This window comes from Triturus cristatus, unplaced genomic scaffold (assembly GCF_964204655.1).
Source record: "Triturus cristatus unplaced genomic scaffold, aTriCri1.1 SCAFFOLD_465, whole genome shotgun sequence".
In the NCBI taxonomy this organism is placed as follows: Eukaryota; Metazoa; Chordata; class Amphibia; order Caudata; family Salamandridae; genus Triturus; species Triturus cristatus.
In genome coordinates, this window is record NW_028187791.1 from 44,343 (window position 1) to 67,558 (window position 23,216).

At 51.4% G+C, this 23,216-nt stretch overlaps 4 protein-coding genes across 4 annotated transcripts; 3 read left to right on the top strand and 1 right to left on the bottom strand.

Annotated features, from left to right (window-relative positions):
* The first annotated feature begins 10,850 nt into the window (after positions 1–10,850).
* LOC146770492 (histone H1.3-like) lies at positions 10,851–11,777 on the top strand. Its single transcript, XM_085640417.1, has one exon. The coding sequence runs from the start codon at positions 11,080–11,082 to the stop codon at positions 11,728–11,730; it is 651 nt and encodes a 216-aa protein (XP_085496543.1). The 5' UTR covers positions 10,851–11,079; the 3' UTR covers positions 11,731–11,777.
* A 127-nt stretch (positions 11,778–11,904) lies between these two features.
* LOC146770493 (histone H3) lies at positions 11,905–12,903 on the top strand. Its single transcript, XM_085640418.1, has one exon. The coding sequence runs from the start codon at positions 12,487–12,489 to the stop codon at positions 12,895–12,897; it is 411 nt and encodes a 136-aa protein (XP_085496544.1). The 5' UTR covers positions 11,905–12,486; the 3' UTR covers positions 12,898–12,903.
* A 636-nt stretch (positions 12,904–13,539) lies between these two features.
* On the bottom strand, positions 13,540–14,146 carry LOC146770494 (histone H2B 1.2-like). The gene has a single exon (XM_085640419.1). The coding sequence runs from the start codon at positions 13,997–13,999 to the stop codon at positions 13,619–13,621; it is 381 nt and encodes a 126-aa protein (XP_085496545.1). The 5' UTR covers positions 14,000–14,146; the 3' UTR covers positions 13,540–13,618.
* An 810-nt stretch (positions 14,147–14,956) lies between these two features.
* Positions 14,957–15,852, top strand: LOC146770495 (histone H4). The gene has a single exon (XM_085640420.1). The coding sequence runs from the start codon at positions 15,482–15,484 to the stop codon at positions 15,791–15,793; it is 312 nt and encodes a 103-aa protein (XP_085496546.1). The 5' UTR covers positions 14,957–15,481; the 3' UTR covers positions 15,794–15,852.
* The last annotated feature ends 7,364 nt before the right edge of the window (positions 15,853–23,216 follow it).

Sequence of the window (23,216 nt, forward strand, 5' to 3'; positions counted from 1 at the left end):
GGGTTCACCCCTGGCTGTTGGTGTGAAAACAAAACACTTTACATACTCAGTAAAGTGTATTTAACTCCTTCACAGTATCAGAACAAGGCCTGCAAGGCCTTGGGCCTACTTCCAGCCTCCTAGCACCAATTTACTGATACTTGTGACATTTGCAGGTGTTAGGCTTCAAGGGGATGAAGTTGCACCTTCTACCCAAGGTTATGGAGCTCCGCTCAGGGTGAGAATTCAGGGTTCACCCCTGGCTGGTGGTGTGAAAACAAAACACTTTACATACTCAGTAAAGTGTATTTAACTCCTTCACAGTATCAGAACAAGGCCTGCAAGGCCTTGGGTGTGTTTCCAGCCTCCAGGTACCAGTTTTACTGATACTTTGTGACATTTTAAGGTGTTAAGCTTCAAGGGGATGAAGTCTCACCTTCTACCCAGGGTTATAGAGCTCCGCGCAGGGTGAGATTTCAGGGTTCACTCCAGGTTGGAGGTGTGAAAATAAAACACCTCACATTCTCAGGAAAGTGTATTTAGCTCCTTTACAGTATCAGAATATGGCCTGCAAGGCCTTGGGCCTACTTCCAGCCTCCTGGCACCAGTTGTACTGATACTTGTGACATTTGTAGGTGTTAGGCTTCAAGGGGATGAAGTCGCACCTTCTACCCAGGGTCATGGAGCTCCGCGCAGGGTGAGATTTCAGGCTTCACCCCTGGCTGGAGGTGTGAAAATAAAACACTTCACATACTCAGGAAAGCGTATTTAGCTGCTTTACAGTATCAGAATAAGGCCTGCAAGGCCTTGGGCCTACTTCCAGCCTCCTGGCACCAGTTTTACTGATACTTGTGACATTTGTAGGTGTTAGGCTTCAAGGGGATGAAGTCGCACCTTCTACCCAGGGTCATGGAGCTCCGCGCAGGGTGAGATTTCAGGGTTCACCCCAGGCTTGAGGTGTGAAAAATATACACTTCACATACTCAGGAAAGTGTATTTAGCTGCTTTACAATATCAGAATAAGGCCTGCAAGGCCTTGGGCCTACTTCCAGCCTCCTGGCACCAGTTTTACTGATACTTGTGACATTTGTAGGTGTTAGGCTTCAAGGGGATGAAGTCGCACCTTCTACCCAGGGTTATGGAGCTCCGCGCAGGGTGAGATTTCAGGGTTCACCCCTGGATGGAAGTGTGAAAATAAAACACTTCACATACTCAGGAAAGTGCATTTAGCTGCTTTACAGTATCAGAATAAGGCCTGCAAGGCCTTGGGCCTACTTCCAGCCTCCTGGCACCAGATTTACTGATACTTGTGACATTTGCAGGTGTTAGGCTTCAAGGGGATGATGTCGCACCTTCTACCCAGGGTTATGGAGCTCCGCGCAGGGTGAGATTTCAGGGTTCACCCCTGGATGGAAGTGTGAAAATAAAACACTTCACTTACTCAGGAAAGTGTATTTAACTCCTTTACAGTATCAGAACAAGGCCTGCAAGGCCTTGGGTTTGTTTCCAGCCTCCAGGCACCAGTTGTACTGATACTTGTGACACTTGGAGGTGTTATGCTTCAAGGGGATGAAGTCGCACCTTCTACCCAGGGTCATGGAGCTCCGCGCAGGGTGAGATTTCAGGCTTCACCCCTGGCTGGAGGTGTGAAAATAAAACACTTCACATACTCAGGAAAGTGTATTTAGCTGCTTTACAGTATCAGAATAAGGCCTGCAAGGCCTTGGGCCTACTTCCAGCCTCCTGGCACCAGTTTTACTGATACTTGTGACATTTGTAGGTGTTAGGCTTAAAGGGGATGAAGTTGCACCTTCTACCCAGGGTTATGGACCTTCGCGCAGGGTATGATTTCGGGTTTCAACCCTGGCTGGAGATGTGAAATCAAAACACTTCACAGACTCAGTAAAGAGTATTTAAGTCCTTCACAGTAACAGAACAAGGCCTGCAAGGCCTTTGGCCTGATTCCAGCCTCCTGGCACTAATTTACTGATACTTGTGACATTTGCAGGCGTTAGGCTTCAAGGGGACAAAGTCGCACCTTCTACCCGGGCTTATGGAGCTCCGCGCAGGGTGAGATATCAGGGTTCACCCCTGGCTGGAGGTGTGAAAATAAAGCACTTCGCATACTCAGGAAAGTGTATTTAACTCCTTTAACGTATCAGAATAATGCCTGCAAGGCCTTGGGTGTGTTTCCAGCCTCCAGGCACCAGTTTTACTGATAATTGTGACATTTGCCGGTGTTAGGCTTCATGGGGATGAAGTTGCACCTTCTACCCAGGGTTATGGAGCTCCGCGCAGGGTGAGAAGTCAGGGTTCACCCCTGGCTGGAGGTGTGAAAATAAAACACTTCACATACTCAGGAAAGTGTATTTAGCTGCTTTACAGTATCGGAATAAGGCCTGCAAGGCCTTGGGCCTACTTCCAGCCTCCTGGCACCAGTTTTACTGATACTTGTGACATTTGTAGGTGTTAGGCTTCAAGGGGATGAAGTCGCAACTTCTACCCAGGGTTATGGAGCTCCGCGCAGGGTGAGATTTCAGGGTTCACCCCTGGATGGAAGTGTGAAAATAAAACACTTCACTTACTCAGGAAAGTGTATTTAACTCCTTTACAGTATCAGGATAAGGCCTGCAAGGCCTTGGGTGTGTTTCCAGCACCCAGGCACCAGTTTTACTGATGCTTGTGACGTTTGCAGGTGTTAGGCTTCAAGGGGATGAAGTCGCACCTTCTACCCAGGGTTATGGAGCTCCGCTCAGGGTGAGAATTCAGGGTTCCCCCCTGGCTGGTGGTGTGAAAACAAAACACTTCACATACTCATTAAAGTGTATTTAACTCCTTTACAGTATCAGAATAGGACCTGCAATGCCTTGGGTGTGTTTCCAGCCTCCAGACTCCAGTTTTACTGATACTGGTGACATTTGCAGGTGTTAGGCTTCAAGGGGATGAAGTCGCAACTTCTACCCAGGGTTATGGAGCTCCGCGCAGGGTGAGATATCAGGGTTCACCCCTGGATGGAAGTGTGAAAATAAAACACTTCACTTACTCAGGAAAGTGTATTTAACTCATTTACAGTATCAGAACAAGGCCTGCAAGGCCTTGGGTTTGTTTCCAGCCTCGAGGCACCAGTTGTACTGATACTTGTGACACTTGGAGGTGTTATGCTTCAAGGGGATGAAGTCGCACCTTCTACCCAGGGTCATGGAGCTTCGCGCAGGGTAAGATTTCAGGGTTCACCCCTGGCTGGAGGTGTGAAAATAAAACACTTCACATACTCAGGAAAGTGTATTTAACTGCTTTACAGTATCATAATAAGGCCTGCAAGGCCTTGGGTGTGTTTCCAGCCTCCAGGCACCAGTTTTACTGATACTTGTGACATTTGCAGGTGTTAGGCTTCAAGGGGATGAAGTCGCACCTTCTACCCAGGGTTATGGAGCTCCGCGCAGGGTGAGATTTCAGGGTTCACCCCTGGATGGAAGTGTGAAAATAAAACACTTCACTTACTCAGGAAAGTGTATTTAACTCCTTTACAGTATCAGAACAAGGCCTGCAAGGCCTTGGGTTTGTTTCCAGCCTCCAGGCACCAGTTGTACTGATACTTGTGACACTTGGAGGTGTTATGCTTCAAGGGGATGAAGTCGCACCTTCTACCCAGGGTCATGGAGCTCCGCGCAGGGTGAGATTTCAGGCTTCACCCCTGGCTGGAGGTGTGAAAATAAAACACTTCACATACTCAGGAAAGTGTATTTAGCTGATTTACAGTATCAGAATAAGGCCTGCAAGGCCTTGGTACTACTTCCAGCCTCCTGGCACCAGTTTTACTGATACTTGTGACATTTGTAGGTGTTAGGCTTAAAGGGGATGAAGTTGCACCTTCTACCCAGGGTTATGGACCTTCGCGCAGGGTATGATTTCGGGTTTCAACCCTGGCTGGAGATGTGAAATCAAAACACTTCACAGACTCAGTAAAGAGTATTTAAGTCCTTCACAGTAACAGAACAAGGCCTGCAAGGCCTTTGGCCTGATTCCAGCCTCCTGGCACTAATTTACTGATACTTGTGACATTTGCAGGCGTTAGGCTTCAAGGGGACAAAGTCGCACCTTCTACCCGGGCTTATGGAGCTCCGCGCAGGGTGAGATATCAGGGTTCACCCCTGGCTGGAGGTGTGAAAATAAAGCACTTCGCATACTCAGGAAAGTGTATTTAACTCCTTTAACGTATCAGAATAATGCCTGCAAGGCCTTGGGTGTGTTTCCAGCCTCCAGGCACCAGTTTTACTGATAATTGTGACATTTGCCGGTGTTAGGCTTCATGGGGATGAAGTCGCACCTTCTACCCAGGGTTATGGAGCTCCGCGCAGGGTGAGAAGTCAGGGTTCACCCCTGGCTGGAGGTGTGAAAATAAAACACTTCACATACTCAGGAAAGTGTATTTAACTCCTTTACAGTATCAGAATAAGGCCTGCAAGGCCTTGGGTGTGTTTCCAGCATCCAGGCACCAGTTTTACTGATGCTTGTGACCTTTGCAGGTGTTAGGCTTCAAGGGGAGGAAGTCGCACCTTCTACCCAGGGTCATGGAGCTCCGCGCAGGGTTAGATTTCAGGGTTCACCCCTGGCTCAAGGTGTGAAAACAAATCACTTCACATACTCAGTAAAGTGTATTTCACTCCTTTACAGTATCAGAATAGGGCCTGCAATGCCTTGGGTGTGTTTCCAGCCTCCAGACACCAGTTTTACTGATACTGGTGACATTTGCAGGTGTTAGGCTTCAAGGGGAAGAAGTCGCACCTTCTACCCAGGGTCATGGAGCTCCGCGCAGGGTTAGATTTCAGGGTTCACCCCTGGCTCAAGGTGTGAAAACAAAACACTTCACATACTCAGGAAAGTGTATTTAACTCCTTTACAGTATCAGGATAAGGCCTGCAAGGCCTTGGGTGTGTTTCCAGCACCCAGGCACCAGTTTTACTGATGCTTGTGACGTTTGCAGGTGTTAGGCTTCAAGGGGATGAAGTCGCACCTTCTACCCAGGGTTATGGAGCTCCGCTCAGGGTGAGAATTCAGGGTTCACCCCTGGCTGGTGGTGTGAAAACAAAACACTTCACATACTCAGTAAAGTGTATTTAACTCCTTTACAGTATCAGAATAGGACCTGCAATGCCTTGGGTGTGTTTCCAGCCTCCAGACTCCAGTTTTACTGATGCTTGTGACATTTGCAGGTGTTAGGCTTCAAGGGGATGAAGTCGCAACTTCTACCCAGGGTTATGGAGCTCCGCGCAGGGTGAGAATTCAGGGTTCACCCCTGGCTGTTGGTGTGAAAACAAAACACTTTACATACTCAGTAAAGTGTATTTAACTCCTTCACAGTATCAGAACAAGGCCTGCAAGGCCTTGGGCCTACTTCCAGCCTCCTAGCACCAATTTACTGATACTTGTGACATTTGCAGGTGTTAGGCTTCAAGGGGATGAAGTTGCACCTTCTACCCAAGGTTATGGAGCTCCGCGCAGGGTGAGAATTCAGGGTTCACCCCTGGCTGTTGGTGTGAAAACAAAACACTTTACATACTCAGTAAAGTGTATTTAACTCCTTCACGGTATCAGAACAAGGCCTGCAAGGCCTTGGGCCTAATTCCAGCCTCCTGGCACCAATTTACTGATACTTGTGACATTTGCAGGTGTTAGGCTTCAAGGGGATAAAGTTGCACCTTCTACCCAAGGGTATGGAGCTCCGCGCAGGGTGAGATATCAGGGTTCAACCCTGGCTGGAGGTGTGAAAATAAAACACTTCACATACTCAGCAAAGTGTATTTAACTCCTTTACAGTATCAGAATAAGGCCTGCAAGGCCTTGGGTGTGTTTCCAGCATCCAGGAACCAGTTTTACTGATGCTTGTGACATTTGCAGGTGTTAGGCTTCAAGGGGATGAAGTCGCACCTTCTACCCAGGGTTATGGAGCTCCGCGCAGGGTGAGAATTCAGGGTTCACCCCTGGCTGTTGGTGTGAAAACAAAACACTTTACATACTCAGTAAAGTGTATTTAACTCCTTCACAGTATCAGAACAAGGCCTGCAAGGCCTTGGGCCTACTTCCAGCCTCCTAGCACCAATTTACTGATACTTGTGACATTTGCAGGTGTTAGGCTTCAAGGGGATGAAGTTGCACCTTCTACCCAAGGTTATGGAGCTCCGCGCAGGGTGAGAATTCAGGGTTCACCCCTGGCTGTTGGTGTGAAAACAAAACACTTTACATACTCAGTAAAGTGTATTTAACTCCTTCACAGTATCAGAACAAGGCCTGCAAGGCCTTGGGCCTAATTCCAGCCTCCTGGCACCAATGTACTGATACTTGTGACATTTGCAGGTGTTAGGCTTCAAGGGGATAAAGTTGCACCTTCTACCCAAGGGTATGGAGCTCCGCGCAGGGTGAGATATCAGGGTTCACCCCTGGCTGGAGGTGTGAAAATAAAACACTTCACATACTCAGGAAAGTGTATTTAACTCCTTTACAGTATCAGAATAAGGCCTGCAAGGCCTTGGGTGTGTTTCCAGCATCCAGGCACCAGTTTTACTGATGCTTGTGACATTTGCAGGTGTTAGGCTTCAAGGGGATGAAGTCGCACCTTCTACCCAGGGTTATGGAGCTCTGCGCAGGGTGAGAATTCAGGGTTCACCCCTGGCTGTTTGTGTGTAAACAAAACACTTCACATACTCAGTAAAGAGTATCTATCTCCTTCACAGTAACTGAACAAGGCCTGCAAGGCCTTGGGCCTAATTCCAGCCTCCAGACACCAGTTTTAATGATCCTTGTGACATTTGCAGGTGTTAGGCTTCAAGGGGAGGAAGTCGCACCTTCTACCCAGGGTCATGGAGCTCCGCGCAGGGTTAGATTTCAGGGTTCACCCCTGGCTCAAGGTGTGAAAACAAAACACTTCACATTCTCAGTAAAGTGTATTTAACTCCTTTACAGTATCAGAATAGGACCTGCAATGCCTTGGGTGTGTTTCCAGCCTCCAGACACCAGTTTTACTGATACTGGTGACATTTGCAGGTGTTAGGCTTCAAGGGGATGAAGTCGCAACTTCTACCCAGCGTTATGGAGCTCCGCGCAGGGTGAGAATTCAGGGTTCACCCCTGGCTGTTGGTGTGAAAACAAAACACTTTACATACTCAGTAAAGTGTATTTAACTCCTTCACAGTATCAGAACAAGGCCTGCAAGGCCTTGGGCCTACTTCCAGCCTCCTAGCACCAATTTACTGATACTTGTGACATTTGCAGGTGTTAGGCTTCAAGGGGATGAAGTTGCACCTTCTACCCAAGGTTATGGAGCTCCGCGCAGGGTGAGAATTCAGGGTTCACCCCTGGCTGTTGGTGTGAAAACAAAACACTTTACATACTCAGTAAAGTGTATTTAACTCCTTCACAGTATCAGAACAAGGCCTGCAAGGCCTTGGGCCTAATTCCAACCTCCTGGCACCAATTTACTGATACTTGTGACATTTGCAGGTGTTAGGCTTCAAGGGGATAAAGTTGCACCTTCTACCCAAGGGTATGGAGCTCCGCGCAGGGTGAGATATCAGGGTTCACCCCTGTCTGGAGGTGTGAAAATAAAACACTTCACATACTCAGGAAAGTGTATTTAACTGCTTTACAGTATCATAATAAGGCCTGCAAGGCCTTGGGTGTGTTTCCAGCCTCCAGACACCAGTTTTACTGATACTGGTGACATTTGCAGGTGTTAGGCTTCAAGGGGATGAAGTTGCACCTTCTACCCAAGGTTATGGAGCTCCGCGCAGGGTGAGAATTCAGGGTTCACCCCTGGCTGTTGGTGTGAAAACAAAACACTTTACATACTCAGTAAAGTGTATTTAACTCCTTCACAGTATCAGAACAAGGCCTGCAAGGCCTTGGGCCTAATTCCAGCCTCCTGGCACCAATTTACTGATACTTGTGACATTTGCAGGTGTTAGGCTTCAAGGGGATAAAGTTGCACCTTCTACCCAAGGGTATGGAGCTCCGCGCAGGGTGAGATATCAGGGTTCACCCCTGGCTGGAGGTGTGAAAATAAAACACTTCACATACTCAGGAAAGTGTATTTAACTCCTTTACAGTATCAGAATAAGGCCTGCAAGGCCTTGGGTGTGTTTCCAGCATCCAGGCACCAGTTTTACTGATGCTTGTGACATTTGCAGGTGTTAGGCTTCAAGGGGATGAAGTCGCACCTTCTACCCAGGGTTATGGAGCTCCGCGCAGGGTGAGAATTCAGGGTTCACCCCTGGCTGTTTGTGTGTAAACAAAACACTTCACATACTCAGTAAAGAGTATTTATCTCCTTCACAGTAACTGAACAAGGCCTGCAAGGCCTTGGGCCTAATTCCAGCCTCCAGACACCAGTTTTACTGATGCTTGTGACATTTGCAGATGTTAGGCTTCAAGGGGAAGAAGTCGCACCTTCTACCCATGGTCACGGAGCTCCGCGCAGGGTTAGATTTCAGGGTTCACCCCTGGCTCAAGGTGTGAAAACAAAACACTTCACATACTCAGTAAAGTGTATTTCACTCCTTTACAGTATCAGAATAGGGCCTGCAATGCCTTGGGTGTGTTTCCAGCCTCCAGACACCAGTTTTACTGATACTGGTGACATTTGCAGGTGTTAGGCTTCAAGGGGAAGAAGTCGCACCTTCTACCCAGGGTCATGGAGCTCCGCGCAGGGTTAGATTTCAGGGTTCACCCCTGGCTCAAGGTGTGAAAACAAAACACTTCACATACTCAGGAAAGTGTATTTAACTCCTTTACAGTATCAGGATAAGGCCTGCAAGGCCCTGGGTGTGTTTCCAGCATCCAGGCACCAGTTTTACTGATGCTTGTGACGTTTGCAGGTGTTAGGCTTCAAGGGGATGAAGTCGCACCTTCTACCCAGGGTTATGGAGCTCCGCTCAGGGTGAGAATTCAGGGTTCACCCCTGGCTGGTGGTGTGAAAACAAAACACTTCACATACTCAGTAAAGTGTATTTAACTCCTTTACAGTATCAGAATAGGACCTGCAATGCCTTGGGTGTGTTTCCAGCCTCCTAGCACCAATTTACTGATACTTGTGACATTTGCAGGTGTTAGGCTTCAAGGGGATGAAGTTGCACCTTCTACCCAAGGTTATGGAGCTCCGCGCAGGGTGAGAATTCAGGGTTCACCCCTGGCTGTTGGTGTGAAAACAAAACACTTTACATACTCAGTAAAGTGTATTTAACTCCTTCACAGTATCAGAACAAGGCCTGCAAGGCCTTGGGTGTGTTTCCAGCCTCCAGGTACCAGTTTTACTGATACTTTGTGACATTTTAAGGTGTTAAGCTTCAAGGGGATGAAGTCTCACCTTCTACCCAGGGTTATAGAGCTCCGCGCAGGGTGAGATTTCAGGGTTCACCCCAGGTTGGAGGTGTGAAAATAAAACACCTCACATTCTCAGGAAAGTGTATTTAGCTCCTTTACAGTATCAGAATATGGCCTGCAAGGCCTTGGGCCTACTTCCAGCCTCCTGGCACCAGTTGTACTGATACTTGTGACATTTGTAGGTGTTAGGCTTCAAGGGGATGAAGTCGCACCTTCTACCCAGGGTCATGGAGCTCCGCGCAGGGTGAGATTTCAGGGTTCACCCCTGGATGGAGGTGTGACTATGTGGAGTGTTTTGTTTTCACACCTCCAGCCAGGCATGAACCCTGAAATCTCACCCTGCGCGGAGCTCCTCAACCCTGTGTAGAAGGTGCAACTTCATCCCCTTGAAGCTGTACACCTCCAAATGTCACACATATTACTAAAACAGGTACCTGGAAGCTAGGGATGGGCCGGAGATCCTGAAGGCTAAGATCTGATACTGGGACTGGTGTTCATGTACGTTCTGGACTATGTGAAGTGTTCTGTTTTCTTCCCCTACCTCCGTCCAAATTAGCAGCAGGCCTCGATTAGGCTACAGGGCGCAGAATATCATTTCTGGTCTCAGGTCTCCCTCGTGATATACCATTGGATTCAGGAGTGGTCCCCACTCCAGCGATAGGGCTCAGTAGAACAGTTGTAGTCACATGCCTCACTCTGTACTGTACTATTCAGTTCCGCAGTGGGCCTCCCCCCGGTCATAGGCTCAGCGTCTGACATACAGTAACTCACTCTGTCTACAGATGTCACCTCAGACGTACACCTAGCTCCAGCTTTAAAAATCAGCTCAGTAGAGTGCCTCCATGCCGGTACTGGGGTCTCCATTTCAGGTGCATTCCCACCCTCTGCTCTCACTTGGGGTGTTTTTAAACATGTAGGCCTAACTCGGCCGCCTTCCTTCGTTGTGTCACTGTATTTATTTTATTTAGTCTGCGCCCGCCTCCTCTGGCTCGGCGCTCGGCAGTGAATGCCCTCTGCCTGCATGTGAAGCTGCCAGCACACGGCCGCCTGGTGATGCATGCGAGGCCGGAGCCAGGGCCGTGCCCCGCTGCTTGTAAAAGGCCTCCGGTTGCGCCCCCCCCAGCCGTGGGTGCCACAGCCGAGGGTGCAGGCGCCGGGCTGGGGGCTCCCTGGCATTGTTTCCACCCCGCGCTCGGCCGGCGGAGCCCTGTGTTACTTCGGCCCGTTCCAGAACGCGCTCCCCGCGGCCCCCGCAGCCCCACTGTGACGCCGCAGGGCCCGCTCCCTGCAGGAGCCCCCTCCCTCCCGCGGGCCGCCGCTCCCGGCCGCAGGAGGCGAGAGTGGACCGGGGAAAAGGGGCCGGGAGCCCGCGATTTCAGGCATGGAGGCGTCCACCGTCGGGGGAGCGCCGTCTCCCCGCGGATCACAAGCCAGGGACGAGGGGTGGATCCGAAACGGGGGCAGGCCCGGGAGAGGGCCGAAGCTGGGCTCCTGGTCATACATGTGTGGAAGCGCGTGTTTAACTGATTGTGCTTTAAAACGTGGATAATCGGAAGGTAGGAAACACAAAAGTCAGCTCGGAGCAGAGAGCCGAGTGTGCCTCGCAGAGCCCTGTCTGCTCGCGACCAATCAGAGGCTGGCTCCTCCCTGTATATATTCACGGGGCTCGGGCCGAGAGGGACATTTCTGTTCTGTGACAGCGCCCGCGCCGAGACTTGCATTGCAATGGCCGAAACCGCTCCAGCCGCCGCGGCGCCTCCCGCTGAGGTCGCCCCCAAGAAGAAGCAGCAGAAGAAGACAGCGGGGGCCTCCAAGGCCAAGAAGCCTTCCGGCCCCAGCGTGGCCGATCTGATCTTGAAGGTGGTGACCGCCTCTGCCGAGAGGAAGGGAGTCTCCCTGTCGGCCATGAAGAAGGGGCTGATCGCCGAGGGCTACGATGTGGACAAGAACAAGAGCCGGGTCAAGGCCTCCGTCAAGAGCCTGGTCAGCAAAGGCGCCCTGGCCCAGCTGAAGGGCACCGGGGCCTCCGGATCCTTCAAGGTGAACAAGAAGCAGCTGGAGGGCAAGAAGGCGGCCAAGAAGGCGGCCGCCAAGACCAAGAAACCAGCGGCCAAGAAAGCTGCCCCTGCTGCCAAGAAGCCCAAAAAGGCTCCCGCGGGGGTCAAGAAGAGCCCTAAGAAGGTCAAGAAGCCAGCGGCAGCAAAGAGCCCCAAGAAGCCCAAGGCTGCCCCCGCCAAGAAGGCTGCCAAGAGCCCAGCGAAAGCCAAGGCGGCGAAGCCCAAAGTGGCCAAGAAAAGCCCTGCCAAGGTAGTCAAACCCAAGGCAGCCAAGCCCAAAGCAGCCAAGCCCAAGAAGGCAGCGCCCAAGAAGAAGTAAGGGCTTGCACCGAGACACTGCAAACACAACGGCTCTTTTAAGAGCCATCCACCCGGTCTAGAAGAGAGCTTGTTCACCCCCACCCTTTCACCCCGCGTGCACACTTCTCAATAATAATAAACGGCACAGTAAATCCCTAGCGCACCTTTACACACGCGAGTGCCGTGTGTGATCTTGGTCATATGAACGGCTCTTTTGGTGCTGCGTGGATTGGAATCTTTATAACAAAGAAAGAAGGGGGTCTGGGAGTTATTAGACCTCAGTTTATAATAAATGTGAGATAACGTGTGCCTTGGTGCTTTCACTGTATCCGGGCAGACTCGAAGTGGTGTCTGCATAAAGCAGACGATTGTGAACGTGAAATCGAGCGCAGTCAACGGCGGCGTGTTCCAGGGTGACCAAGGGCGGTACACTTAAAACATCCTGGTCTCCTCGCCCAGTTGATCGGGGGCGAGTGGTTCGTGTGACTACAAATGAGTGGATGGACACGGAGACAAAGGTTGACCGAAGCGCGGGCTTCGGCTCCAACGTACATCGTCCAATCGGAGGGTGTCTTTTTCTCCACAGCTCATTGGAGAGGCAGGCTACAGCCTCCGGTTGAGTAGCCAATCGTTGCACACCGCGGGCTGTTTTCAAACCTGGGGCGGTCGCTTCAGCCAACCAGAGCAGCCCTCCGTCTTCGAGTGCATAAATAGGGCTCTTGCCTGCTCGAACTCCATTCTTCCTCGCTCGTCGTTGAGAGAGACCGCTCCCGCCATGGCCCGCACCAAGCAGACAGCCCGCAAGTCCACCGGCGGCAAAGCGCCTCGCAAGCAGCTGGCCACCAAGGCTGCCCGCAAGAGCGCCCCTGCCACCGGTGGAGTCAAGAAGCCTCACCGCTACCGACCCGGCACTGTGGCTCTCCGCGAGATCCGCCGCTACCAGAAGTCCACCGAGCTCCTCATCCGCAAGCTGCCCTTCCAGCGCTTGGTGAGGGAGATCGCCCAGGACTTCAAGACCGACCTGCGCTTCCAGAGCTCCGCCGTCATGGCCCTGCAAGAGGCCAGCGAGGCCTACCTGGTCGGGCTCTTCGAGGACACCAACCTGTGCGCCATCCACGCCAAGAGGGTGACCATCATGCCCAAGGACATCCAGCTGGCCCGTCGTATCCGAGGCGAGAGGGCCTAAGGAGACACCGACCCGAACAACCACCACAACGGCTCTTTTAAGGGCCACCACCCTGTCACCTACGAGCTTCTCTTATCTGCCATGTTCTACAGGTGTGGGTGGGTGGGCTGGCTGAGAGTACCCCGAGTACTGGGTAACTTATACCGGCACTGGGAAACTTATACCGGCACTGGGAAATCCGAGCACTCGGTGTGCACAGCCACCTCTTCAATTAATAAAGCGCTTTGTTTGGGTAGAGGGTCGTGCTGGGATCCGCTGGTCACAAGCCAGCGCTGTGGGGCATCTGTACATCGGGTTTATGTGTCCCGATTTCGGGAGCCTTTGCCCTGGGGCGGATGTTAGCCGTTGCCCCTGGTCTTAAAGTACAAACACAACGTGACACCCGCACACACTAAAACTGGTCGCAGGAAACAATAAGCCCGGGGGCAGCCGTGCGAGTTCCGCGTGGGCTTTATTTAACGTCATCGTTACATTACAGTGCTTGTGTGACACTTGGTCCCAAAGAGGGCTCATTCATATAAACATGCTTATTAAAACGGGTTGCCTGGTCCATCGTCCCTCGGTCTGCAGCAAGCCCCGTGAGAGCGGGTCTTGTGCGCTCAACATTACCGTTTAAAACACTTCTTTCTCCGGTCATAAATGAAGCACATTAGCTCTTAGGGGAGGACGTGAGTGGCCCTTAAAAGAGCCGTTGTGTTAGTTGGGGATGCGCCTCGAAGCCTTACTTGGCGCTGGTGTACTTGGTGACGGCCTTGGTGCCCTCGGACACGGCGTGCTTGGCCAGCTCTCCGGGCAGCAGCAGACGCACTGCGGTCTGGATCTCCCGGGAGGTGATGGTGCGCCGCGAGTTGTAGTGGGCCAGGCGGGAAGCCTCCCCGGCGATGCGCTCGAAGATGTCGTTCACGAAGGAGTTCATGATGCCCATGGCCTTGGAGGAGATGCCGGTGTCCGGGTGCACCTGCTTCATCACTTTGTAAATGTAGATAGCATAGCTTTCCTTCCTGCTCCTCTTGCGCTTCTTCCCGTCCTTCTTGGGCGGCTTGGAGAGCGCTTTCTTGGAGCCCTTCTTGGGAGCCGGCGCGGACTTGGCTGGTTCAGGCATGGTCGACAATCTGCACCGCTTCCTGTGGAGCCGAGAGAAATAAGGCAGGCGAGCCCGGCACTTGTATTTATAGGCTGGCCGTGTAAAGTAGCTGCTTCTCTGCTCTCCCGTCTCATTGGCAGGCTCAGGCAGGGCCCCCACTTCCCTTTGTAATGCGGTACTGGAACTTTGATTGGTGAAAAGGAAGCCCTCCTCCCTCCAATGAGAAGAACTATCAGAGCCTAGCTGTCAACCAATCAGAAGCGCCCGAAGTCTTTATATCGCCGGAGTCCCGCAGAACAGCAGTACTATTCTCTCTGTTGTGTGAGTGAGCCCCTGCATCGATCGCCATGTCTGGACGCGGAAAGCAAGGAGGAAAGGCCCGCGCTAAGGCCAAGACACGCTCTTCCAGAGCCGGGCTCCAGTTCCCCGTGGGCCGTGTGCACAGGCTGCTCCGCAAGGGAAGCTACGCCGAGAGGGTGGGCGCCGGTGCCCCAGTCTATCTGGCTGCAGTCCTGGAGTACCTGACCGCTGAGATCCTGGAGCTGGCCGGCAACGCGGCCCGGGACAACAAAAAGACCCGCATCATCCCCAGACACCTCCAGCTGGCCATCCGCAACGACGAGGAGCTGAACAAGCTGCTGGGCCGAGTCACCATCGCCCAGGGAGGAGTCCTGCCCAACATCCAGGCCGTGCTGCTGCCCAAGAAAACCGAGAGCCACAAGGCAGGGGGCAAAGCAAGCAAGTAAAGGCCCGCAGACCACCGTGGAAACGCACCCTAAACACAAAGGCTCTTTTCAGGGCCAACCACAGACTCCATCAAAGAGCGTATCCGTGGCCAAGGTGTTACTCTGGCGGCTTCATAGTTGCGGCAGCGCCCGCACCGTCGCTACATAGGAGGGCATGCACAAGCCCTCGGACGTACACGTAGATCTTGCCCCCGTCCCAAAACCTAGCTTGAGGCCCACAATAATAATGTTTTTGTAAAAAAAAAAAAAAAATGTACATTTTAATAGGGGCAGTTTACAGACTTGCCACAACCGGGCGTGACATGTGGACAGTGTTACGGGGTGGCGGGCGGCCGCACACAGCTGGGTGCTGCCGGCGAGGCCGTTAACCTGTTTGCTCCATTAACACTTTTCAGAGCCTTCTGTTCATGGTGGGAGCGGGCACCGAGCGCCAGGGTTAGGCGGGCCGCGGTGACGAGTGGGGGCCCGGGAAGGGAGGCGCGTGTGTGTGTGCTTGACTGTGATCTATGCCCCGGCGGCAGCTGCAGAGTCCACGACAAAGAGGCGGCTGGGAGCGCGCTCTTTTTCAAACGGCAACGGCCGCTCCAGCCCCCGCTCCCTGCAGAGGGCGGTCCGGGGCGGGCTCCCTCGCCATCCTTTGAGTCACGTGGGCCGCTTGCAGCGCCCTAGCTGGTCCGGCACAGCTCCTCCATATAAGCAGCCGCCGCTGGCCGCGGCCCTCATTTCTGCTCAGTCACAGCACCGACAGGAGACCATGTCTGGACGCGGTAAAGGAGGGAAGGGGCTCGGCAAAGGCGGCGCCAAGAGGCACCGCAAGGTGCTCCGGGACAACATCCAGGGCATCACCAAGCCAGCCATTCGCCGCCTGGCGCGCCGTGGCGGGGTCAAGCGCATCTCCGGCCTCATCTACGAGGAGACCCGCGGGGTGTTGAAGGTTTTCCTGGAGAACGTGATCCGGGACGCCGTCACCTACACCGAGCACGCCAAGAGGAAGACCGTCACCGCCATGGATGTGGTCTACGCCCTGAAGCGTCAGGGTCGCACCCTCTACGGATTCGGCGGGTAAACACTCGGCTTGCCCACGGAAAAAACAAAACAAAACCCAAAGGCTCTTTTAAGAGCCGACCACGATGTCATGGGAGAGCTGTGTCTATGCGCTAGGGCTGCTTTCTAGGCCCACAGCGGGTCGAGTGAGGGGTGCATCAGGGGAACTCTCCGCAGCCACCCTGCCATGCAAGGCACTGTCCCGGGGCCAGGGTGCCTTCCTGGAGCCCCGGCATGGGGGTCCAGGGGCGCGTTCATCCCAGTCCAGCCCATGGGGCCGCTATCCTGAAGCCCTGTACTGGGCACCTAAGGCGGGTATAGCCCGGCCCAGGGGCCCGCCATCCTGGAGCCCTGAACTGGGGACCTAAGGCGGGTATAGGCCGGCCCAGGGGCCCGCCATCCTAGAGCCCTGTACTGGGGACCCAAGGCGAGTTTGGCCCGGCCCAGGGCCGGTCATTTCTCCCTCAACTATTAAGCCCCCACGTAGTGGGGGTTTACAGAACACGGACGAGGGACAAAGGTTAGAGTTAGCCGCGCCGGGAGTGCGGCCGGCCATCTGGTCGCCGAGTTGCGCGACCAGATGGCCCTCGGAGCTGAGCGACCAGATGGCCGGGCGGCGGATCGGCCGCGCTAACTCTAACTTTTGTCTCCCGCTCGGGCGCTGTAAGCCCCCACTCCGTGGGGGCTTAATAGTCAGTAAAATAGAGTTCCCATGCAGGGCCATGGGGTGTGGGATCCTCATTTTTTTTGTGATCGATCGTGACCGATTTCGGGACCCTCTGGGCCTCTAAGCACCTGTTTTAGTACTTTTTTTAAATTTATTTATTTATTCTTTTGTTGGCATTTTGGTTCAAGGGGACCATGGCACTACTTCTACCCAGGGCAATGGAGCTCCGCTTCGGGTAACATTTCAGGTTTTCCCCCTTAGCTGGAGATGGGCCCCAATAAAAAAAAAAAATCGCAATAATAATATAATACATATATTTTTATTTTTTTATTTTTTTTTCGCCCAAAAATGAAATAATGTCCTTCACAGTATCTGGTCCATTTTATTAGCCTCCAGTCACCCCTTTAACAATGTTTAATACAAAAATAAAAAAAAAGTACTAACATTTTAGGTCCAAGGGGACGAAGTCACTTTTTCTACACAGGGCTATGGAGCTTCGATTGGGGTAATATTTCAGGATTTAACCCTCGGCTGGAGGTGGGAAAAAAAACTTCACTCAAAAGGTACACAAAGCCCTTTACATTATCAGATCCAAGACTTCAGTGTCTCGGGCCCATTTCTAGCCTCCAGGCGCTTGATTTATTCTTTTTATGACATTTTGAAAATTACAGGTTTAAGGGGACACAGTATCTCCTTCTACCCAGGGCTATGGAGCTCCGCGCAGGGTGAGATTTCAGGGTTCACCCCTGGCTGCAGGTGTGAAGATAAAACACTTCACATAATCAGGAAAGTGTATTTAGCTGCTTTACAGTATCAGAACAAGGCCTGCAAGGTCTTGGGTTTGTTTCCAGCCTCCAGGCACCAGTTGTACTGATCCTTGTGACACTTGGAGGTGTTATGCTTCAAGGGGATGAAGTCGCACCTTCTACCCAGGGTCATGGAGCTCCGCACAGGGTGAGATTTCAGGCTTCACCCCTGGCTGGAGGTGTGAAAATAAAACACTTCACATACTCAGGAAAGTGTATTTAGCTGCTTTACAGTATCAGAATAAGGCCTGCAAGGCCTTGGGCCTACTTCCAGCCTCCTGGCACCAGTTTTACTGATACTTGTGACATTTGCAGGTGTTAGGCTTCAAGGGGATGACGTCTCACCTTCTACCCAGGGTCATGGAGCTCCGCGCAGGGTGAGATTTCAGGGTTCACCCCTGGATGGAAGTGTGAAAATAAAACACTTCACATACTCAGGAAAGTGTATTTAACTCCTTTACAGTATCAGAACAAGGCCTGCAAGGCCTTGGGCCTACTTCCAGCCTCCTGGCACCAGATTTACTGATACTTGTGACATTTGTAGGTGTTAGGCTTCAAGGGGATGAAGTCGCACCTTCTACCCAGTGTCATGGAGCTCCGTGCAGGGTGAGATTTCAGGCTTCACCCCTGGCTCAAGGTGTGAAAACAAAACACTTCACATACTCAGTAAAGTGTATTTCACTCCTTTACAGTATCAGAATAGGGCCTGCAATGCCTTGGGTGTGTTTCCAGCCTCCAGACACCAGTTTTACTGATACTGGTGACATTTGCAGGTGTTAGGCTTCAAGGGGAAGAAGTCGCACCTTCTACCCAGGGTCATGGAGCTCCGCGCAGGGTTAGATTTCAGGGTTCACCCCTGGCTCAAGGTGTGAAAACAAAACACTTCACATACTCATGAAAGTGTATTTAACTCCTTTACAGTATCAGAACAAGGCCTTGGGCCTACTTCCAGCCTCCTGGCACCAGATTTACTGATACTTGTGACATTTGTAGGTGTTAGGCTTCAAGGGGATGAAGTCGCACCTTCTACCCAGGGTCATGGAGCTCCGCGCAGGGTGAGATTTCAGGGTTCACCCCAGGCTTGAGGTGTGAAAATAAAACACTTCACATACTCAGGAAAGTGTATTTAGCTCCTTTACAGTATCAGAATAAGGCCTGCAAGGCCTTGGGCCTACATCCAGCCTACTGGCACCAGTTTTACTGATACTTGTGACATTTGCAGGTGTTGGGCTTCAAGGGGATCAAGTCGCACTTTCTACCCAGGGTTATGGAGCTCCGCGCAGGGTGAGATTTCAGGGTTCACCCCATGCTTGAGGTGTGAAAATAAAAGCTTCACATACTCAGGAAAGTACATTTAGCTCCTTTACAGTATCAGAATAAGGCCTGCAAGGCCTTGGGCCTACTTCCAGCCTCCTGGCACCAGATTTACTGATACTTGTGACATTTGTAGGTGTTAGGCTTCAAGGGGATGAAGTCGCACCTTCTACCCAGTGTCATGGAGCTCCGTGCAGGGTGAGATTTCAGGCTTCCCCCCTGGCTGGAGGTGTGAAAATAAAACACTTCACATACTCAGGAAAGCGTATTTAGCTGCTTTACAGTATCAGAATAAGGCCTGCAAGGCCTTGGGCCTACTTCCAGCCTCCTGGCACCAGTTTTACTGATACTTGTGACACTTGGAGGTGTTATGCTTCAAGGGGATGAAGTCGCACCTTCTACCCAGGGTCATGGAGCTCCGCGCAGGGTGAGATTTCAGGCTTCACCCCTGGCTGGAGGTGTGAAAATAAAACACTTCACATACTCAGGAAAGTGTATTTAGCTGCTTTACAGTATCGGAATAAGGCCTGCAAGGCCTTGGGCCTACTTCCAGCCTCCTGGCACCAGTTTTACTGATACTTGTGACATTTGTAGGTGTTAGGCTTCAAGGGGATGAAGTCGCACCTTCTACCCAGGGTCATGGAGCTCCGCGCAGGGTGAGATTTCAGGCTTCACCCCTGGCTGGAGGTGTGAAAATAAAACACTTCACATACTCAGGAAAGTGTATTTAGCTCCTTTACAGTATCAGAATAAGGCCTGCAAGGCCTTGGGCCTACTTCCAGCCTCCTGGCACCAGTTTTACTGATACTTGTGACATTTGCAGGTGTTAGGCTTCAAGGGGATGAAGTCGCACCTTCTACCCAGGGTCATGGAGCTCCGCGCAGGGTAAGGTTTCAGGCTTCACCCTAGGCTGGAGGTGTGAAAATAAAACACTTCACATACTCAGGAAAGTGTATTTAGCTGCTTTACAGTATCAGAATAAGGCCTGCAAGGCCTTGGGCCTACTTCCAGCCTCCTGGCACCAGATTTACTGATACTTGTGACATTTGTAGGTGTTAGGCTTCAAGGGGGTGAAGTCGCACCTTCTACCCAGGGTCATGGAGCTCCGCGCAGGGTGAGATTTCAGGGTTCACCCCAGGCTTGAGGTGTGAAAATAAAACACTTCACATACTCAGGAAAGTGTATTTAGCTCCTTTACAGTATCAGAATAAGGCCTGCAAGGCCTTGGGCCTACATCCAGCCTACTGGCACCAGTTTTACTGATACTTGTGACATTTGCAGGTGTTGGGCTTCAAGGGGATCAAGTCGCACCTTCTACCCAGGGTTATGGAGCTCCGCGCAGGGTGAGATTTCAGGGTTCACCCCATGCTTGAGGTGTGAAAATAAAAGCTTCACATACTCAGGAAAGTATATTTAGCTCCTTTACAGTATCAGAATAAGGCCTGCAAGGCCTTGGGCCTACTTCCAGCCTCCTGGCACCAGTTTTACTGATACTTGTGACATTTGCAGGTGTTAGGCTTCAAGGGGATGAAGTCGCACCTTCTACCCAGCGTCATGGAGCTCCGCGCAGGGTGAGATTTCAGGCTTCACCCCTGGCTGGAGGTGTGAAAATAAAACACTTCACATACTCAGGAAATTGTATTTAGCTGCTTTACAGTATCAGAATAAGGCCTGCAAGGCCTTGGGCCTACTTCCAGCGTCCTGGCACCAGTTTTACTGATACTTGTGACATTTGCAGGTGTTAGGCTTCAAGGGGATGAAGTCGCACCTTCTACCCAGTGTCATTGAGCTCCGCGCAGGGTGAGATTTCTGGCTTCACCCCAGGCTTGAGGTGTGAAAATAAAACACTTCACATCCTCAGGAAAGTGTATTTAACTGCTTTACAGTATCATATTAAGGCCTGCAAGGCCTTGGGTGTGTTTCCAGCCTCCAGGCACCAGTTTTACTGATACTTGTGACATTTGCAGGTGTTAGGCTTCAAGGGGATGAAGTCGCACCTTCTACCCAGGGTCATGGAGCTCCGCGCAGGGTGAGATTTCAGGGTTCACCCCAGGCTTGAGGTGTGAAAAATATACACTTCACATACTCAGGAAAGTGTATTTAGCTGCTTTACAGTATCAGAATAAGGCCTGCAAGGCCTTGGGCCTACTTCCAGCCTCCTGGCACCAGTTTTACTGATACTTGTGACATTTGTAGGTGTTAGGCTTCAAGGGGATGAAGTCGCACCTTCTACCCAGGGTTATGGAGCTCCGCGCAGGGTGAGATTTCAGGGTTCACCCCTGGATGGAAGTGTGAAAATAAAACACTTCACATACTCAGGAAAGCGTATTTAGCTGCTTTACAGTATCAGAATAAGGCCTGCAAGGCCTTTGGCCTACTTCCAGCCTCCTGGCACCAGATTTACTGATACTTGTGACATTTGCAGGTGTTAGGCTTCAAGGGGATGAAGTCGCACCTTCTACCCAGTGTCATGGAGCTCCGTGCAGGGTGAGATTTCAGGCTTCACCCCTGGCTCAAGGTGTGAAAACAAAACACTTCACATACTCAGTAAAGTGTATTTCACTCCTTTACAGTATCAGAATAGGGCCTGCAATGCCTTGGGTGTGTTTCCAGCCTCCAGACACCAGTTTTACTGATACTGGTGACATTTGCAGGTGTTAGGCTTCAAGGGGAAGAAGTCGCACCTTCTACCCAGGGTCATGGAGCTCCGCGCAGGGTTAGATTTCAGGGTTCACCCCTGGCTCAAGGTGTGAAAACAAAACACTTCACATACTCATGAAAGTGTATTTAACTCCTTTACAGTATCAGAACAAGGCCTTGGGCCTACTTCCAGCCTCCTGGCACCAGTTTTACTGATACTTGTGACATTTGCAGGTGTTAGGCTTCAAGGGGATGAAGTCGCACCTTCTACCCAGGGTCATGGAGCTTCGCGCAGGGTGAGATTTCAGGGTTCACCCCTGGATGGAAGTGTGAAAATAAAACACTTCACATACTCAGGAAAGCGTATTTAGCTGCTTTACAGTATCAGAATAAGGCCTGCAAGGCCTTTGGCCTACTTCCAGCCTCCTGGCACCAGATTTACTGATACTTGTGACATTTGCAGGTGTTAGGCTTCAAGGGGATGAAGCCGCACCTTCTACCCAGGGTTATGGAGCTCCGCGCAGGGTGAGATTTCAGGCTTCACCCCTGGCTGGAGGTGTGAAAATAAAACACTTCACATACTCAGGAAAGCGTATTTAGCTGCTTTACAGTATCAGAATAAGGCCTGCAAGGCCTTGGGCCTACTTCCAGCCTCCTGGCACCAGTTTTACTGATACTTGTGACATTTGTAGGTGTTAGGCTTCAAGGGGATGAAGTCGCACCTTCTACCCAGGGTCATGGAGCTCCGCGCAGGGTGAGATTTCAGGCTTCACCCCTGGCTGGAGGTGTGAAAATAAAACACTTCACACACTCAGGAAAGTGTATTTAGCTCCTTTACAGTATCAGAATTAGGCCTGCAAGGCCTTGGGCCTACTTCCAGCCTCCTGGCACCAGTTTTACTGATACTTGTGACATTTGCAGGTGTTAGGCTTCAAGGGGATGAAGTCGCACCTTCTACCCAGGGTCATGGAGCTTCGCGCAGGGTGAGATTTCAGGGTTCACCCCTGGATGGAAGTGTGAAAATAAAACACTTCACTTACTCAGGAAAGTGTATTTAACTCATTTACAGTATCAGAACAAGGCCTGCAAGGCCTTGGGTTTGTTTCCAGCCTCCAGGCACCAGTTGTACTGATACTTGTGACACTTGGAGGTGTTATGCTTCAAGGGGATGAAGTCGCACCTTCTACCCAGGGTCATGGAGCTTCGCGCAGGGTAAGATTTCAGGATTCACCCCTGGCTGGAGGTGTGAAAATAAAACACTTCACATACTCAGGAAAGTGTATTTAACTGCTTTACAGTATCACAATAAGGCCTGCAAGGCCTTGGGTGTGTTTCCAGCCTCCAGGCACCAGTTTTACTGATACTTGTGACATTTGCAGGTGTTAGGCTTCAAGGGGATGAAGTCGCACCTTCTACCCAGGGTTATGGAGCTCCGCGCAGGGTGAGATTTCAGGGTTCACCCCTGGATGGAAGTGTGAAAATAAAACACTTCACTTACTCAGGAAAGTGTATTTAACTCCTTTACAGTATCAGAACAAGGCCTGCAAGGCCTTGGGTTTGTTTCCAGCCTCCAGGCACCAGTTGTACTGATACTTGTGACACTTGGAGGTGTTATGCTTCAAGGGGATGAAGTCGCACCTTCTACCCAGGGTCATGGAGCTCCGCGCAGGGTAAGATTTCAGGGTTCACCCCTGGCTGGAGGTGTGAAAACAAATCACTTCACATACTCATTAAAGTGTATTTCACTCCTTTACAGTATCAGAATAGGGCCTGCAATGCCTTGGGTGTGTTTCCAGCCTCCAGTCACCAGTTTTACTGATACTGGTGACATTTGCAGGTGTTAGGCTTCAAGGGGAAGAAGTCGCACCTTCTACCCAGGGTCATGGAGCTCCGCGCAGGGTTAGATTTCAGGGTTCACCCCTGGCTCAAGGTGTGAAAACAAAACACTTCACATACTCAGGAAAGTGTATTTAACTCCTTTACAGTATCAGGATAAGGCCTGCAAGGCCTTGGGTGTG

Excerpts from the sequence above, each read along its gene's own strand:
- LOC146770492 (XM_085640417.1), top strand. The coding sequence starts at position 11,080 with ATGGCCGAAACCGCTCCAGCCGCCGCGGCGCCTCCCGCTGAGGTCGCC.
- LOC146770493 (XM_085640418.1), top strand. The coding sequence starts at position 12,487 with ATGGCCCGCACCAAGCAGACAGCCCGCAAGTCCACCGGCGGCAAAGCG.
- LOC146770494 (XM_085640419.1), bottom strand. The coding sequence starts at position 13,999 with ATGCCTGAACCAGCCAAGTCCGCGCCGGCTCCCAAGAAGGGCTCCAAG.
- LOC146770495 (XM_085640420.1), top strand. The coding sequence starts at position 15,482 with ATGTCTGGACGCGGTAAAGGAGGGAAGGGGCTCGGCAAAGGCGGCGCC.